Source organism: Rhagoletis zephyria, unplaced genomic scaffold (genome assembly GCF_001687245.7).
Source record: "Rhagoletis zephyria isolate East Lansing unplaced genomic scaffold, Rhagoletis_zephyria_1.1 Rzeph_scaffold_08328, whole genome shotgun sequence".
In the NCBI taxonomy this organism is placed as follows: domain Eukaryota; kingdom Metazoa; phylum Arthropoda; class Insecta; order Diptera; family Tephritidae; genus Rhagoletis; species Rhagoletis zephyria.
The window spans coordinates 7,499-27,715 of NW_016165408.1; the positions used below are offsets into that span (position 1 = coordinate 7,499).

The 20,217-nt window shown below is 33.6% G+C and overlaps 1 protein-coding gene across 2 annotated transcripts; it reads right to left on the bottom strand.

The window, feature by feature from the left end:
* Nucleotides 1-1,880: 1,880 nt before the first annotated feature.
* AnxB11 (Annexin B11) lies at nt 1,881-10,409 on the bottom strand. Of its 2 annotated transcripts, XM_017631029.1 has the most exons (8): nt 10,307-10,409; nt 8,160-8,744; nt 5,686-5,826; nt 3,443-3,683; nt 3,111-3,340; nt 2,823-3,032; nt 2,677-2,745; nt 1,881-2,600 (listed from the first exon to the last, which is right to left on the bottom strand). In XM_017631029.1, exons 1-8 carry the CDS (start codon nt 10,316-10,318, stop codon nt 2,535-2,537), a joined length of 1,554 nt encoding a protein of 517 aa, XP_017486518.1. In that variant the 5' UTR covers nt 10,319-10,409; the 3' UTR covers nt 1,881-2,534. The 2 variants fall into 2 exon arrangements, with proteins under 2 accessions (XP_017486518.1, XP_017486519.1); XM_017631030.1 differs by lacking the exon at nt 8,160-8,744 and having other exon boundaries at nt 10,307-10,408.
* Between the last annotated feature and the right edge of the window lie 9,808 nt (nt 10,410-20,217).

Below are 20,217 nucleotides of genomic sequence, written 5' to 3' on the forward strand. Positions count from 1 at the left end.
TTTAACGGGGGAAAATAAAAAATACGATTTTGTAAATTTTTTAAATTTGTTTTTATAAAAATCTGTTCCTTGAAAAAATTTTAATAATTTTTTTTTGTGTCTTGGAAATATGAAAATACATCTGCGATGTGCAGAACGAAAGCGCATTCAAACGAAAAATACTGACTTTGAAGTGATTTAAGCTAAATGCATTTTAAAGTAGTTGAAATCAAATGCAAAGTCGGATAATTGACTGCTTTCTAGGACATCGCTATGTTAAAGTAAACAGTTCGTTCCAAGGAAGAAAATCAGATCTTCAATTAGTTTGGTAATTTAAAAACTGGTTGAACATCAATATTTAAACAAGTTTCTTTCCGTGCTGGGATTGGTTTTGAAGGGAATGTACATGTGCATGTACTAAGAAAACATATGAGCAAATTAAAAAGTCGATACAATTTACAGTCAAAAAGTACAGTTTTTGTATATGTATACATATTTCGTACAGAAGGAAGAATTTCATTTGCCAACACTGTAAAACGAAGAGTTCTGGGTTTAATATGTCGATTTCTTGTTGCGATTTTTTGCGTTTTCGGAGAAAATGGCTTCCTTGTAAGTGATCTTGATTCTGCAGGAAGTGAATTATTTACCATTTGGATGGGAGAACTCAATAAAGATAACAAAACAAAAGGCTGTTTAGACATATTAGGAATTTAAAGTTTTCAATTGAAGTTAATATCATTTGGCATATTCTTTTTACATAAATAACCACTGTGTGAATAGTTTTTAAGACTACGCGGCATTTTTTCCTGCGATAATAAAATTTAGAAAAAAACTGTCTTGGAACTTGTTCAATAAAACCACAAATTACAATTAACCATTTTTTCATAGTAACCAAGGCGCATCCATACAAGGTGGTGGCAATTGTATATAAGTAAAAGTCCTGTGTATTTTGTTATTGCTTTTTGGTACATCTGGATTACAAAACGAAAGGAAATAGGAGATAATTTTCGTCATTTGGTTTTGTTGACATCCTATAGTGGCGCCATTTCGTCTTGGATGACATTCTCCTGTACTAGTGAAGAGACAAAAATATCCTACCAGCTGTTCAATCAACACCACCTTGTACTGATACGCCTTGATAGTAACTATAATTTATAGGTCCGCAAAAAACCCCGAAAAATGCAATGGGACACCAATAAAAAATCGTTAATATTAAAAAATGGTTATATTGGGTATTACTTTTAAAAGTCTCCTGAGAAGAAACTAAATTTTCCGAGCGAAAACAAAAACAAAACAGACAAACAAAAATTTAACAACCACTGGATTGAATTTGTTCGTCCCAGGTAAGCTATACGGCTTAACTAACCATCTAAAGAGGCTACAAAAAAATCCCTAACTTAGGCAGGGAAGACCTCCGAACTCTCATTGGTTATTTTTCAGAACACTGCTTCCCTCGCTATCACCTCAGTGAGATTAATCTTTCAGACATGAGCGTCTGCCACTTCTGAAAGTCGGACGAATAAACGCCGAAACATGCTATCTGTCAATGTTTCGCCGCTCTCGCCAGATTTATGCCCGGTTGCACCAAACATTTTTTAACTGATCATCCTGTCAAAATTTAAAATTACACGATTTCGTTAGTGCATTTAGTAACTCCTATTTTCTGAGCAAAAAAATAACAACTATGACGACTATTTTTCAAGCAAGAAAAAACGACTATTCTGCGAACAAAAAATAATGCTAAAAAATACCGGCTATACATAATTTATAACCGCTATGGTCGTTGTGAAAGACTATCGGCCGCACAAGGAATTTAACCTGGGTCCTACCGATTGGTAGTGCAGACCTCTAACCACCCGGCTACTTTCGAACAAAAAAATAATAATTGAAAAAACACAAAATTATTTTGGTGCGTATTTATATTTAATTGAATTTATTTATTTTTTAAAACATCCAAAAATGTGTATGCGTATTTGATTTCAATAAAGTAGTAAGTTCGTATGCAAGACACATTAGTTTCAAATGACATTCAATATTTGCACATCAATAAAATGTTGTGTAGTCCTTAAACAAAGGTAATTTTTCCACAATTAAATGCAAGTTGGCATTGTCAATAGTAAGTGCACGAAATATATATGAGTTTAATATAAAAAAAAACAGTCAGCTTTCCAGACTGATTGAGATTTGCAACCGTTGTCCATATAACATAGTATATTCAATGTAAGATAACAAAGTATCTAATATATATATTTATATTTAATTGTTTATGTTTTTATGAAGTGTTGAGAATATGAAAGCACACCTAAAAAATTTGGTGCACACTTGCGAAAATAGGAATAATAGTAATATCGAAGAATTTACTGGTTTGAACTAGGCACAAATTCGAAATTGCATTACATACTTATGTAGGTATGTATGTAAATATATTCGAACATTCATACAATTAAAGGACATTTTGTTGACATCAAGCGAAATTTTTCTCAAACCTTCAACATTATACAAATATGTTTATAATAATTTTTGTGTACATAAATATTAAGCGCTGAATGTAAAATTTAGGAAGAGCGTTGTTCGCCAACGAGTGCATATAAAGCGTGCTTATAATGGCCAGATGTGTCGCCCTGTAAAAGAAAAAATAAAAAAAAATAATGATTTGCTTAGATAAAGAGCTTAGTATAAATCAAATGACTGCATTACCTTAATCCAGCTCTTCAGACTCTTTCCGTACATGCGCTCGTATTGTGCCTTAATATCAGCCATATCAATCTGCAATTAAAATTAAAGGTATTGAATATAAAAAAAAAAAAATTATTCTATTTATTTATTTCGTATGTTTCACTCACCTCCGAGCGCGTGATCACGACGCGTATCAATTGTTTATCATTCGTACCAATGCCCGCCATGCTCTTGTGCAGACGCGAAGCAAAGTACTCCGTCTTGTTGGTGACACACTTGTATATGGCAACCAGTCCCTCCATTATGTCACCAGAGAATTCTTTGCGTATGGCTTTTTCCAGTGTGTGACCGGTCATTTTTTCGTATTCTTGGAATATCTGCGTGAAAGAAAATTGTATGAATAAAAGAAATTAAAGGAAATTGTACACAAAAAAAAATTTTATATTTCCACTCACCAGTTTCAGCTGTTGATAGTTACGTTGGCACAATATCATATTGAACATGCTTTCGTCTGTGCCTACACGCAATTCGCCTGCCTTGAGCAGCTCACGTGCATCGCCCTGCGCTGCCACTGGATCAATTTGGCCGCTCTCATCCCGTGCTGCTGTGCATAGTGAGACTAAGAGACGCTTAAAGTTGCCAGAAGTCTCCGATTTCAATTCGGATTCCAAGTGGGCGCCATACACTGAAAATACGAAATGTTGTAGATGATTAGTAAGAAGCCATGCATGCATACAAATAAAACGCATTTAAAAAATGTGGAGCTAGTTCCTTTATTGAAACTTACAGCGCAAGTACTGATTCTTAATAGTGTGTATTTCTACATTCGACAATGTGCATAGTATTTCGATGAGCACTTCTTCATCTGTGCCGATTCCTGCCATCGCATCGTTCATTTCGGCGCAATAAAAGTCAACAATTGGACGTAGGAGTCCGACAAGCAATTTTTCGAAATTTCCACTGGTTTCAGATTTAACATCTTCGATGAGATCCTTGCCAAAGTGTGTTTTGTATTGACGTTGAATCTCCTGGAAGAGAAAATGCAAGAAAAAATATTTTTTTTTTTTAAATAGCTGGATTAAACCAATATGTATATGACATGCAACAAGTTATATTACTGTCACCTCATAGGATTGTGCTACACCGAACACAATTGTAGCCGTTTTTTTTTTTTTTATTTGAATCAAAAAAATATTTAGAGGTCGCTCAAAGTTTTCCATGTGTTCGATATGGGGAATAATATTTTCGTGCCTTTAAAAAGTCGCTGGGGGTAAAATAAACTTTCTCGTAATATTATTTGAAGTCTCCTGAAGAGAAGCCGAGTTTTCCAGTCGAAGAATATTGATTTTCAAGAACTCTATACCATTTATACGAAAAATTGTTTTTTTTTCTATATAAAATATGTACCTGGCGCTTGGAGCGACCTCTAAATAATTTTAGATTTTAAAATAAAAGTTCTTTACTTTTCCACATTTGTTGGCCACCCTAGTGTACACACACTAGTGCATTTTAATTTTTGTGCATTAATAAGAAAGTCTGATAATCTCTAGCAGATTTGAAAGCTTTTGAGTCAGATAGACGATGCTATGTACCTTACTGAGTGACGTACATAGATCTTTCATCATATCTCTGTCTGTAGTCCGAAATACATATTTAGTTAACTGCTAAAAAACTTGAAAAGCTGACCGTGAGTATATTGGCCAAGTTTAGATGTCACACTAGTCTTTTAGCCAATGAACGCTGAAACAGCCTTTCGTCAAGTAAGTAAGTGGGTAAAGTATAAAGGGATCGGTAATTGAATAGTATGACAGCCTACATATACTAACCTATTGGGAGGGATCTCCTGTAATCTAAGAAAGCTTGAAATATCGATTCTTCAAATACTAAGTGAGAGTCAAAAACTTAGCAAATACGAAACTCCGTGTTGAAAAAAAAGTTATCAAACTGAAAAATAAATTACCAATTTACCAAATTCGATAGGGAAATACAAAAATTATCAACTTTTCATTTCATTTATTGGCAACGCTGCCGTCATTGTTATTGTAAAAGCTTTTAGTGCTTTAATAAGCTTCGCTAGCAAAGGCGCAAACCTAAATGAGATGAAAACTTTTTTGGTTTGCTTACCGTTGCCACCCTTATAAAAAATATTAGCCATCATGGAAATGAATAATGGATTCTGCTATTCTTGCGCTTAATCCAAAAAGTTTTTGATTGTGGAAAAGATATTGCTATGCACAAGTTTTTTCTGAAGAACTACTGTTATTTTTTTACTCAATCAACACACACACAACCAAAATTTGGTTCAGTAAAAAAAAAAAACAGAACAGTAAGCCCAAAGCCCAGTGTTGCCAGATTAGAGACTTTTGACTGTCCTAGGGGAAAATTTAGGGGGATCAAATATTTAGGGGAGAGCTCTAGAAGGAAGAAAATGCATCTAGGGGTAATTAAAAAGGGATTTTTGGGGGTAATTCGTTATCTATGTAAACAGTTTTATATATGTACATAAAACCATATCTTCAAATTCAGCTACCAACGCAAACGCAAACCTATGCATTTATATGAAAATATGTCATTAGGGGTATTATCTGAGTCTTGCAAAGCCCTTGCACGGTGCACGGTTTGCAAAGCTGCCCCATACGAAAACCGGTTTTTACCATGCAATCTGTTCACGGTGCCAGGGCTTTGCAAGCCTCAGGGAATACTCCTATGTATTATGTTTTGGTGCCAAATGACAAATCACAACTAGGGTTACTTAGTTAAAAGTTTAAGTGAAATTAAAAATGTAATCCCTCAGAAATATGTACTAAATAAAAATAGACTATCTACAATTGACATTGAAAAAATAAAATTACAATAAATTCGAAATAAATAACTTTAGGGGTACTAAAGGAAATTGGCATTGGGGGTAAATTACTGCAGTAACCTGGCAATACTGCCAAGTCCTTTTATAATGGTCCCGTTTCCACATCAGAAGTTATAAATTTCGTAGAACTTCCATTGCAGTTTTTATTATTTAAGTTTTATAATTACCTGACGCTGCTCGTTGGAACGACGACAAATTATGTTTATCAAGGCATCTTCATCGGTGCCAAAACCTTTCATTGCCTTGCGTAAATCATGTGCATCCTTGACTGGATCAAAGTTTTGTGCTGGTAATACAGTTGGGGTGCCCTGAAGAAAAAAAAAAACAAACAGAAATAAAAATCAGTATTTAATTTGGAGTACAGAATACAAGTATCGATTGGGGAATATTCATAGTCGAAATCAAGTCGAGTTTAATAAGGTGGTGTTGGAGCGACAGCTGCCTTTTCGCAGTGGAAAGCATAACGTGAAAATGATGTATTTGTTGTAATTTGTTAGCATAATTTTTTACCTATATACGGCTAACACCACGCTATTAAATTCACCTTGGTCGAAATAAAGTCGACTCTATAGTTAGTAGCACTTTTTTAGACTGATATTCCATTGGCAACTTTTTTGAGGTTAAACTTTTCCTAATTTGTTTGTTGCATTTGCTTCCATATAACGAATAAACACAATTAATTTTTATATGGAAGAAAACCACAACACTTTCGGTAAAGGAAAAAAGTTTAAAATTTGGATGAAATTTATTTAATTTTTTTTTCAGTTCTCTGCAAAATCCTAAACATAGGTTTTGTGAGATAATGAATTGTACTCTAACTAAAAATTGTAAAAAATAAATACATAAATGAACATGAGTGGCAAACAATATCATCTTGAATTTGGTTGCAATTGATTGTACAATACAGTACATTGTATGCATAATATTTAATTTTCATTGTGTGTATGTATAGACACTGATTTAAAAAAATCGACTTTTTTTAAATCCCCTCTTCAATACCATCAAGGAGATGTCAAAACATGGATGTTAGAAGCGCAATCCTTAATATTAAGTTTAAAAGGGCGCGCTTCGCGCTTCGCGGAGTTTATTTTCTCATCTTCAAACTATCGTACTGAAAATTGCGATACATATTTTTGTAGGAAATCAGACCTTCTACAAAAAACGTGTCATATCATTTTTTGATAGACCGATAAATTATTCAAACTTAAATATAAATGTATGTCAATATTAATAATATAATTAATAATTTAAAATATTATTAAATATGCAAATTTTTTAACAAAAATCTTTTAAATTGTAATTCCCAGTTTGAAAAAGTGATTAAAATAACGTGTAGTGAATAATTGATATAACAAACTTTCATAAAATAGTTTTACAACGAACAAACCAATACAATAGAAATGACTTTTAATTAATTTTCCACCGAATTGGTGAGTTCTTAAAATTAACTTTGCAAGCCCTATTAAACTTTACAATTAAAATTTTTAAAAGTTTTTTTGGATAGTTGAAAGTAACTTTAATTATTTTACCTACAACACCATGTGACAGTAAATTTTATACACAAAAAAATATATATATTCGCAAAACTATGGGTAAATTAAGTAAAACTGCATATTTACTTTTTCTCTCTGACGTCAGGATTTTTTTAAAAGAACTTTAAAATTAAAAAGATATGATTACTTCAAAATTTTATTTAAAAAATTCAGCGCAACGTAGGATTACAATAAGGGTGTCATATAAAAAAAAAATTCCGTAGAATTATAACAGAGTACATTTTTTGGTGCATAGGGACGAATGGGCATGGAAAATGTCCTTTACAAATTTTGTCTTTAAATATCTTTGAAAATTTGCAATATTTTTATGAAAAAATTATAATTTGAGGACTAATATAAGCTCGACATCATTTCGAATTTCGTCCTGCAAACTTTATTAACTTAAAAACATAAAAATTATTAAAGGTGAATTTTCAATACCTATTTGTCCTTTTAAACCAAAAAATTTTATTGGTTTTAAATTCTACAGAATTTTCTCACTCATTTGGTACCCATATTGTTCTTCTACATTGCACTGTTTTTTTAACGATTTTTTGAATTAATCATATCCTTAAAATTTTATAGTTCTTGGAAAAAAAATCCTGACGTCAGAGTGAAAAAGTGAAAACGCAGTTTTACCTTATCTGACCCATAATTTCGTGACTATATCGATTCTTTCGTGTGTTTTGAAATTTTTTTGTTTTTGCCGCACGGTGAAATAGGAGAAAAAACTGTAATATTGACATAAATTTAATATTAATTTTGAACAACCGTTAAACCAGTAGGTTTAACAAAAAATTATATAACACTTTTTTTTGTAGTGCGTCTTATTTCCTACAATATTTAATATGTATCGCACTTGTCAGTACGATAATTCAAAGACGAGAAAATAAATTCCACAGATGAAAACAATATTTTTCAAAATAATTTGTAAGGAAAATAGAAATCCGCGATGCGCGACCTTTTCAACTTAATATTAAGGGTTGCGCTTTCAACAGTCAGCTTTTGACAACTCCCCGGAGGTGTTGAAGAGATTTTTTTTTTTGAATCAGTCTAATGTATGTATGTATGTATATGGTAAACATGCATGAGCTTTCATTAACACAAACCTCTCTTCGGGCAAACGGTTGATGCTGATGCAGCGAAGAATGACCCTGCCGGTGGGCTAACTCTTGGAAACAGTGCGCTATATTGCCGGCTGGCGATTCATAACCGCCGGATGTCGGTACGGGCGTATATCCATGTGTTGGCGCATAAGAAGGATGCGTAGCCGGATGCGTGTAATGGGCTGTGTGTGCGGGATAGGGTGCATGTGTGGGCGTACCCGATGCAGATGGATAAGGAGCTTGTGCATGTTGCGGATTGTGTGGGTACGAAGAGCCCGGATAGGGTGCGCTGTGTGGCGAACCCATCGGTGCCATCGATGGATATGGTGCTTGGTGTTGGGGATGATGGGAATGTGACATTGTGTTGTTAGTAGGAGGGGGATATGGTTGTTGTTGTTGTTGATGTGTGGGTAATGGCTGATAGTGTAAACTATTTTGTTGTTGTGGCATGTGGTGTGGAGAGGAGTTGCTGAAGTGTTGTTGTGCAGGCGCTACCCAACCAGCGCCGAAAGGGACGCCAAGTGGCGCGCCGGGATTGGGATTTTGGTGATATGGCGAATTGGATTGTGGCTGTGGCATGCCGGAACCCTACAAAGAATGCATGAATTATTTTTGTTTCGAATACAAAGCGACTGCGGTAGAAAGCGATTTGTTTTTTTTTGCTGAATTTGGGTGTGCTTTTTTTGCATTTGTTAATTTGCGTTTTTTTTTTATTAAATTTGCTTTTTTGCAATTGTTTCACAGTTGAATCCACAAAAGTAACGAACAAGTGAAAATATATTTATATGTATGTACATTGAATTTTAACAGCATCATAAATGGTGTTGCAGGACAGTGGCAAAGGATGTTAGCCATAAACCAGAAATGTGTAATTGTGTGAGTGCGTAACGGGAGGGAGAGTGCAAAATAAGGTGATCCCGTTTGTTGACCCGCCAAACACATGAAAGCGAAGCGTGTGTGTGGGTGAGTGAGTCATTGCGGCAGTCTCATTCATTGTTGATTTTTACGCTTAAAATAAATGAAGTTGACTCATCGTGTGAGGTGCTCTTGTAATTTTTGATCGTTTACTGCACCATTTGCAAATACATTTGGAGGAATTCACGTGAATAAATGCTTTTAGAATATGTCTTTGAAAATTGGTTGATCGCATGCGGCTCTATTTTATCGAAAATAAAATGTTTTACAATGACTTCTACCAACCATTTCGTTAGGAGTTAAAAGGGGCGGACAGTAGGAAATATCGGAAAAAATTCTAGTCGCGGGGCTAGAATAACCGTTAAAACCATCGGCGTAGCCAGAATGAAATTTAGGGGGGGCTCGACCCTATTAAGCTGGCATTTCAGGGTACTATTTTATATATATACAAGGAAAATTTGAAATTTAGGGGGGCTCGAGCACCCCCCTGCCCCTACCTGGCTACGCCCATGGTTAAGACCATTGAAAATTTAATAACTGGGGTTGGTGATATATTCAAACAATTTATGTAGCTGTCTGATTTTCGATTTTTTTATCTTCGAATAGAAAGAATTTTTTTATTTTATTTTATTTTTTATTTTTTTATTTTTTTTTTAAGTGAGGCTGATGAGTTCTCACTCGACTTAGAAAATGTCTGATAAAAAACATTAAATTACCACATCAAAATCATGAAATTAAAGATATTTAAAGAAATATGAAAAAAGTATACTAATTTTTTTCCGATATTTCCCACTGTGGGGCGGGGATAACCTAATGCCACTTACCCATCCACACCATTTCAACACGACATAAAACCAATGTATTATAAACACATTCTCAAACCAACCGTTCCATATACGGTTTCCATTTAATTTCGAAAAAACAAATGTTTGCACCAAAGTGAGGGTTTGTGTGTGTGATAGCTCGCCAAATTTTTAGTTTTCGTATTTAAAATATTTACAAAGATATGTACAGCGAATTAAGTCCACTTTTAATTTTAAATAAGCTTTTCAATATTTCGGAAAAATTTTGAAAATTTGTATTTTTTTTGTTACCCATGCGTATTACAAAACATTCGATGCAAACATTCATGTTAGTAAATATGTATGTATGTACAAAAGTTATAAGTATTAAACATTTTAAATGCACAATGCAAATTCAGAAAAAAAAAATCGTAACTAGGTCAAGCAACTTACGAATGGGTACATTTTGAAGTATGTAGCGTTTACTCTATCTCACGATGCTATTTGTCTCACACAGTCACCTGGCTGATGTAGCTGTAAAAAAAAAAAAACAATAATAGAATTTAGAAACATTTAAAATGAATTCTATAAGTAGCTTTGTAGACGCATAAACATTTACTTTGATAATAATTTTAGTAGTCAAATTGCCACAGTAATTAGTGAGTGTCAACACTGCTCCCCTATTAAGTATTTCCTTATCAGTAAACTTAAGTTTATTGTTATTAGTAGGGAAGACGAAAATATGCACAAAAAATATAATTATATGATCATTAAAATGGATCCAAAATATGAAAAAATATGATTGATATATGCCCCAAAAATCTATACAATGCACATATATTTTTCAACGAAAATTTTTTCGATTATCGCGTAAAAAGTTGTTGTATATACTTATATGTATTGATAATGAACGCTCTACGTCTCAAGATGTTCTTGGACAATATTTAAAAGATGACAATTCTCCAGGTGAAAATATTGTTTCCCGCAAAATATTTTTGTTGCTGTTATTGAGCAGTTACAATAGATGCAGATTGAAACTCGCTGATAAGTTCGCAACACACCTGGAAACTGATGAACAGTTTTCGGTAAAAACTTCTTTCGGAAAATTTTCATTGAATTTTTCAACAACCAAAACTGGTTTAGCGCCAAACTTCACCATTGGAAAATAATAGTCGAAATATTTTTACGAGTAAATATATTACGATTTTTAACCAGAAAATAACGGTACTTTTCGTTGTTTGTCAGTTTCCTCTTTTTGTCAATTAAACAAACTTCGCCAGCAACCCAGGCTGTCTGCGCTATTGGTATTGCTATATGAAATTATGCGAAAATTAACTAACGAAAATAATAATTCTTATGCTTTTTCGGCAAAATATGTATTTTGTGTCCTAGTATGCATTTGCATATTTTTGTCTTCACTAGTTATTAGAATTGTTTTTCGTATATATGCATACATATGCGCATTAGGCATGTATCTTTTCTAAATTTAAATATAACTATGAGTAGAGAATGAGGAATAAGAAAAATCAACAAAAGGGCAATTCTGGCTAAGCTAGTAAAAAGTAAAAAAATGAAAGATAAATGGCAAGATAAGTAGTTCGAAAGACTTTTGTTATTCTTGCAGAAAAGTCTTGGAAAAAAAGCTTTTTTATTCACCACTATTGGTAAAATGCTATTGTGAGAGAAAGCACTTGTATATATATGAACCTCGCAGTGGCGAAGTGGTCAAAGCACAGGCGTGTCAATCGACACATCCTAGTTCGAGTCCTGGTGCAACGGATTTTTTTCCCTCTTTTTTTAAACTACATTGTTTTTCTTTTTTAATTTAATCCTCACATTTTCGGAAACTTATTTTAATTTTTTTCTATTTAAATTATTTCTTTTTTTATATTTTTAGTTAAATTTTCCCTTAATTTTTAATTTTACCGTTTAAAAAAGAAAAATATATTTTTTTTTAATTTCATTTACTTTTTGGAAATTTATTTGATTTATTTATTTTTTAATTTAATTTGGTATTCTTTTCTTAATTTTTTTTTAATATTTTATTGTTAAAAAATGTATTTCATTTCATTTTGAAAGTCTTACTAAATCTTTTAATTTTAATTGTTAGTTTTTAATAAAAATGATTTTAATCTTATTTAATTTTCAAGCACTATTTTCTTCTTTTTTGATCAAATTTTTTCTTTTTCTAATTTAGTTTTCCTTTATTTTTTAATTGTTTTTGTTTTTATTGAATTTTTTTAACCTATTTCTAAAAGGCGAACATCATATCTTTCAATTAGTCGTTGGAAAGACACTAAAAAGTTTTTAAGATAGTTGAAAGAATAGACAATTGTCCTACGAAAGACTTTTTTCTTTCGAACGACTGTGGTGAGTTGAAAGACAGCTGCCAGAATCGCCCTGTTAATTAAAAAAAAGGTTAAAAATACATATGTCTAATGTATGTACATACATATGTACATATGTTCGTGTGTCAATATTTCTATTCTATAAGAGAGTAAATAGTTGTTCAAACAGTCATTAAGCGATACGAACGAAAGCGATGAAAGCGTGTTACTTTTTTTTTTGTTGATATTTTTTCTTCTTTGTTTTAACGCTTAAGAACAACCCATAAAAGCGCTGGCACACCATTTAAGTATTAGTTTATCGTTAAAGTCAATGTACCTGCAGTAGCGCTTTGTTGGCTACTGGCCACTTTCATATAGTTACTTACCCAGCCAGACAATGCAGGATGTGGATTTCAATAGAATGGCCACGATGTAGCACCCAAAAGAATGTACTTTGAAGTGATGATTTTTAATGGCAAGTATCATCACATTTTTTTTTAATTTATTCTTCGCTCATAGATATCTACTATGTGCATTCATATATTCAAACGACCGTGCTAGATGTATTTTTCATTCTATATTGTCCATATATTCGAACTTCCCTTTCTTTAATTTTGCGTGTGGAGTACATCTCTCATGTAGCGACATAGAGGACTTTCGTTCATTTGGAAATTTAATACAAACTTTGGTTCCTTCTTATAGGACCTACGTGTTGAATAGATCCAGTTAATTAATAGCGAAGAATTCAGCTCTGAGCCTGATGATAAACCACGAAAAATCGGTGGTCAACACAACAAACAAATTTATGTTTATGCTTGTTTAAAAAATACTCTTTCTGTTCAAAACTTTTAAATCGCTAGCATGGAAAAACCAAAAAGATTTTGTTTGGTAAAATCATGTTACTTTTTTCTTAAGGTTCAGTTAGTCTAGACTAAGCTTACGTAAGAAATCGTCAATGAGTACTCAACACGTCAATTGAACCAGAAGCGAAAAAATTTTTTTTTGTATTTTCCTTTTCAGCTAATTGCCGTCTATAAGCTACATCAAAAAATTTCTAAGCAAAAATATATTGCGCTGGCCAATATATTAGGTTAAGTTACGTAAATTAAGTCTAGACTAACTGAGTGTAAAGATATATATTTCCTAGCCGACATAAGAACAATCGACACCCTATGTGGTGGTCAGTGTGGAATTCAACACGTGATTTCATGAATAGAACCGTATCAAATGCATGTGTTTATGGTCAATACCTACGGTGAAAGCATATCCAGATTTCCCCGCAGGATACCTATGTATATAATGAGGTAAGCAAATAGAAAATAAATACACATCTAATGCACACCCACGGCGTAATGGCAGCGAGCAACAGGTTGCTATAGCCACCGGCTATGATGGCAGCTGATAGCCGTTTGAATGCTTAATTAAAAAGTTTCCGTTGGTAATTTCGTAATTGACACGCAAACGGCAAACTTTCAGAAGGAAAATAAGATACAGAAATGCAATGGGTGAAGTACATGCATGTGCATATAGTTACATATCGCACACCGTCTTCAAAAGAGTCACAAGTCAAAATTTGGCATTTTTGAAATTATGTGCTAAAAATGTGCACAGAGCTTTTATTTAGCTTTCAGCAAAAGCTGGCGCAAATTTTTGTTATAATTTGTTTAAAAAAAACCTAAGGTAAAGTTGCTCTTGCCCACCATATCATTATTCATCATTTTCTGACGAACGTATTATTTTGAGTTGTGACTCTTTTGAAGACGGTGTGCAATATACAGACATGTTCATGTACATGTTGCTAGTTGTCTAGTAATCATGGCAAATCAGCCCTAGTGGGGAGCGCAAGTGAAATTATTGGCGCATGGCCAGTTTATAATCGCTTGCCGTCTGCAACGTTGCAAAATGGTAAACGAGAAATTTTCATAATGCGTAGTTATTCAAAAATAACTAATTTTGCGAGTATTTTTATCGGAAAATTTAGATTAATGAGACCCGGCGAACTTCGTTTCGCCCAAAATAAATTTTTGTTTAAACATTTTGGTTCAACATTTCAAAAACAATCTAGGTTCGCGACTTCCCTTGGCACATTTATCAGCTCTGGTTATGGTGTTTTGGACATCGGAAGGCATATCTTCCATTGCCGTCTTAAATAACCTAACTGAAGCGTCGTGTCCGTGAAGAAGTTCTTGCAATTCTTCAGAGATAAACAAAAAGAAAAGTCAGTTCAATTGGTCATAAGAAACTTTGCTTTACATTATATTTTCATTCGTTAAAAGCGTCGTAAAATTTTCCATCAAATATATACCTAACTCACTAAAATTTTAGACATGTGGCAACCCTATTCAAAAGTTCATATTTCTACCTACAAGCACAGAGCGGTAAATCTGGACTTAACAATGGTGTTGCTCTCATTAAATTCGATGTATTATTTATTGTGGAAGATATGGATTTTTCTTTTCATGTTTTTTAGAAACAAGTAATTTTTAGCAAAAAAAAAAACCGACTTCAACTCTCATAAAATATATATATATATATATATCTCATGATCCACTGATCGGATCTTAACCAGATTAGTATGGGACCACCTCTGAGACACTGCCTTTCCGATGCAAAAAGAAGAGAAGAATTATCGAAATCGGTTGACGTGAACCAAAGTTTTTCGGGAACATACATAAAAAAAAAAAAAAAAGATTCCGACGAACTGATAACCTCCTCCTTTTTAGGAAGTCGGTTAATAAAAAAATTTGTACAACACGACTGTTTTCCGCACGAGACGTCTCAATCATTGAATTTGATAAACTATTAATGGAGCCATCGTGTGGTTACACAAAAATACCTTTGAGAAATAAGTATGTAGATATATAAGATAGATAGATTCCACGTTTTCCATAACAGCAGAATTGTTTGTTTGAGGCATTGGCAATGATAACATCCGATGAGGCGGCTCTTGGATTATTCGAAAGAAAGATTTTGCGGAAGATTTGCGGGCCTTCATGCATTGGCGGCGGCGGGTACCGCAGACAATGGAGTGCTGAGCTGTATGAGCTTTACAAGGACATGCACAAAGTACAGCGAATTAAGAAACTGCGACTACGCTGGCTTGACCATGTCGTTCGAATGGACAACGACGCTCCAGCCCTGAAAGTATTCAACTCGGTATCCGCTGGTGGTAGCAGAGGAAGAGGCAGGCCCCTACTGTGATGGAAAGACCAAGTAGATTTACTACGATTTTTGATAATATTAAAAATATACTGCTCGTGTTTGAAATAAAAGAGCATACTGCTATTCAAACCTTAATTTGGTTCCTTACTTCGGTAAGAGAGTGACAGTGATCGCCAAGGTGATTAAATATAAGTGAAGTGGCAAGGACCCGATTGAAAGGTATTTATCAGTAATAGGCGGCATACACAGTGCGTCTGGCTCGCGAGTCGGTTTGGATGTGTTTGTGAAAATAAATAAGTGTTAGTTACACCGACATGACTTCTGGCATGACTCTGAATGGGAGTCAACACGTATACAAATGACTCGCGAGTCAGACGCAGTGTGTATGTCGCCTATAACACATATTTATTTTCAAAAGCACATTCAAACCAACTCACGAGTCAGACGCACCGCTTATGCTGCCTGTAAACTTTTAAATGCGTGCTTACCTAACAAAAAAAAAAATATATATGTCAAATATGACATTCTACGATTTTTTTCCGCATTTACTCCGATTTCGGCTTTCCGTGGTACTAACTAACCCTGCCCGAAATCTCAGACTAAAAACTTCAATATGTTGAATAAAATTTGTTGAATTATTTTAAATTTGGAATTCAGTTGAAACTTGTTTTGCATGGTTCGGTCATAGTATGACAAAAAAAAATCAACCACAAAACTTTTTATTTGAAAAACATTGTGAACATTTAACCCTAAAAGACTAATTTAATTTGAACACAAAAGTACCATTTTATTTTGTTGTTTTAAACAAATGTAGTTTTTATTAATAAAACTATGTTTTATTATGCATAAGTTTATACCACAACTTCAATATTGTTTATGTACTAAGTATATTTTAGCTCACAGGTTGTAACAGGTAACTTCCAAATAGTGTAGGCTCCTAGGGTTAAAAAAAAAATCGCTATGTGAGCGATTCTTTGAGCCATTGTATTTTGTACATATCGAGCCCTAACCGTCAAAAAGGCTTAAGCGAAATTTTATTCAAAATTTTATTTTCGATGCAGAAATGCATCTAGATGCACCAGAAACAGTTCTGCATCGCAAATAAAATTTTGAAAAAAATGTCGCTTACGCCTTTTTGGCGGTTAGGGCTCGATATGCACTAGCATGCAAGTATATGTACCTAGGTATGTATATGCTCTTATCTACACAGCATACAAAATAAAATTCTTCCATGAATTTACGTTCAGGGCAATCACTTCTGATGAATTTTTTAAATTTAGTACTATTACGAATTCATTCCATACTACATACCTATGTGCGTATAATTTCGCAATACAACTCGAGACACATTGCCAAAAGAAAGCTCTGCAGCGCATGTGTTTGGCTTGTGGCAGACAAACCTTCTTTTGTCTCCCCAAAAAGACGCAGTTGTCATATAACCAACAAGGAGCCAATTTATATTCTCTTTTGACTCGTTTGTTTGTTAATATGTAAGGTATATCTATGCACATACAGACATTCATAAATATACATATGTATATTAGCCGGCAAGGCGTCTACCGATGACGTGTCCATACAGTGCTTTCGAAACACAAAAGCAAAAAAAACACACACACCTAATGAAAATGAGTGACTTATCATTAAAAATCTATCTGAAAAACGCGTCAACTAATTACAACCCGATGAATGGGCGCAATAATTCGAAATGTAAACACTTTGCTACCGTAATTTTACTAGTGCTTAGACGTTACCGACTCCCTGTTATATACATGGATACGATGTTCAACCAGAGATTAGTGTTAAACAGACATTGAGTAACCGGCCCGAAATCTTTTATATGTATAAGTACATACATATATGGTGCATATGCATATTGTTGATGACGCAGTTTCTTTTGTGACGATCTAAATCTTCCAATGGGCATCTATGGGTACATGTTTATGTACATATACACATATGTAGCGACTAAGAAAACAAAAAAGAACTCGCTTCTGAGTAATTCCCAACTGTTTTGTGATTCAACACTTATCACAATAATTTCAAATGGTATTGTACTTGTGAAATTCTCGATCGGTATCTGTGTTGTAGGTGTAATTAGCCGCAACGCCTCTGAGCAATTTTCACTTCCTCTAAATTCGCGCATTTGCAAGGGCGCAAGCTATATGAATGTATTTTTAATGCGAATTGAAAATACATATTTAACATTCCATGTTTTAGACGTAATCTACGTACATACATACTTATTTAAATATGACTATGTACGCTTGGGTTATTACCAAGCCTAGAAAATAAAGACATGTGATATACTAGATTCATTTACATACAAATTAGTTATGTCGAGTTCCACTGGGTAGCTTTCACATATAGGTTGATACAGCTATACAAAACTATTTGTATTGTATATAAATATGAAGGCAAATGATAGAGGAACATATTTCACGCAATATTTCGTGTCAAGCTAAATTATTAGCTTTTTATTAGCCTGGGTCATCGTTCCGGTACGTACAGAAGACTTTTAACATACAAGTTTTAATCAAAACAAAGCTTTTTAAAAATATTATTTATGGGTTGTTCACACTTGCCTGGTTATCAGGTTATCTGGTTATGTGGTTATATTTTTTATTCAGTTTACAAGCATACACTACAGAATAATAATTTTTAACCAATTCCGAACTTTTTTTTTATAAAAATATGGTTCATTCCACAACAAAAAACATAAAAATATAATTTCTGAACTTTGTGTAAAACTTGCGAAAATTCAGCAGATTTTGATGCAAATTTTCATCTTTTTTTAATAAGATTTTTTAGAGTTTTTTTCTGAGTATGCAGATTTATAGCCCAATCAATTGTAATAAAGTAAGAGTTCTAAGTAGCTACGAATTACCGTTGATTTTTGGCAATTTTTTTTCCCGCAGTCTCTTCCATAAAAAAAATGTTTCGAAAATACTTTATATGGAAAATATGCAAAACACCTTTAACAAAAAAAAAATCTCAAAAATTAAATCGATTATTGATTAACTCCGAACTTGCATTTTTTATACCAGAATGTAATGGCCTACAAATCTGCATACACAAACAAATTCTAAAAATTCGAAGTAAAAGTTGAAAATTTGCATGAATATTTGCTGAATTTTCCCGAGTTTTGCACAAAGTTTAAAAATTATATTTTTATGTTTTTTGTTGTGGAATGGACCATACTTTTATAAAAAATTGTCGGAAAAATATAACAATAAAATTTTTTGCATATATTGTAAAAACGCAGCGGTGCCAATACTTTTTGCCGGCAGTATATGTATGTATTGACCGCACAAAGCGGCTACAAACTGTCTAAGAGAAGGCAGATCCTTTTCTTCGCTTATATAAGTGCATTGGGGACGAACCAACTGGACTATATATGTACATACAAGGATAGATAAACTAGTGAAGTTCCTTTACGAGGCCACTTCTCTAGAGGACATACCTACTCACTCGTATAAGCACGCCCTTTGTAAGGCGCGCTGCAGCACCCAATCTGTACTATTTCTATACTATTGGAAGACGTTATAAGTCAACAAAAAGCAGAATGGGCCATTAGGTCGTCCGAATCCCAAGAGCCATTGGTAGAATAATTCATTCAAAAAGTTTTACGGGTTGGAAAAATTCAAACATTTTCGTGGGTAAGCCGGTGATTGTAAACATACCGTACCGCCCCCTTCAAAAGAGGCCCAACTCAAAACTCAGCTCCGGAATAATGCATAACTGATTGTGGATCGTACAGTTTCAACGCAATTATTACAAAACAAGTATAAAAGTAGTTTTCCATTAAACGAAGATAAATTTTGCAAATTGATTTATGCAAAAGACATCGACCTACACTTTTTTTGAAGGGGGTCCTTGGACTTCATTATTTCGATGGCTGCGTGGAAGATCGACCTATCCCGGCAGCCAGTTCGAAAACGCCCATCTCAGAAAACTTTTCAAGAACTCCCTACTTTAGAATTTGGTTGAAAAACGAACTATCTCAGAATTCGGTTCAAAAACGCCCTATCTCAAACAAAAATACTTTGAAAATGTGCTGAGATAGGGCGTTATTGAAAAATTTTCTGCCGAGATAGGTCGATCTGACACTCAGCCATTGATTTGAAACAACTTATGTTTCAAAGGTCAATATAAAGGACAGTTATTTTTATGAGAGTAAATAATGGTTTGTCCTTCGCCTTGATTGTTGATAAACGCGAGTTATCCAATAAGATTAAAAAGAAATTTTAATCCAAATCCCTTAGAAAGATTTCATAATTATTCATGGATTCTGGAATATATATTTAAAGCATTTTATTACTGACTTTAAATTTTAAGCTGGCTTATTAAAGCGGTCGTGGGTTTCATATCAACAGAAATTTACGTATGTATGTTCATATAGCCAGTAAATATGTACACAAATTACGATATACATAATATAACGCCATGGAAATGAGAGTGTTTAGATTTTCTTTGTTAATTTTTGCTTCTCTAGTAAATGTTGATGTCATAATTCGGGTTATATTTATTCAACTGTTTATGCGGGCAGACAAGAGATATCAGCTTAGACGGTTTTTCTTTGCCGCAGCCATTTCAATAGGTGACTTTTGGTCGCCAAATATTGGAGGCAATGAAAGGAATAACAAACAAGCGATGCACTGCGCTTAAAAGGCACATATCGTCACCTGAAATGCAAAGAGACGTAACAGCATCGTAACTGAAATGGAAAAAGTCGTGACTAAAAAATTTTTTTTTCATTAAATGATTTGGAAGTTGTAATTCGATGAAATCCATCATATCAATCAAAAACTGAATTTTAAGTTCTTTATTAGTTACGACTTTTTGAATTTCAGCGACGATGTTTGTTACGTCTTTTTG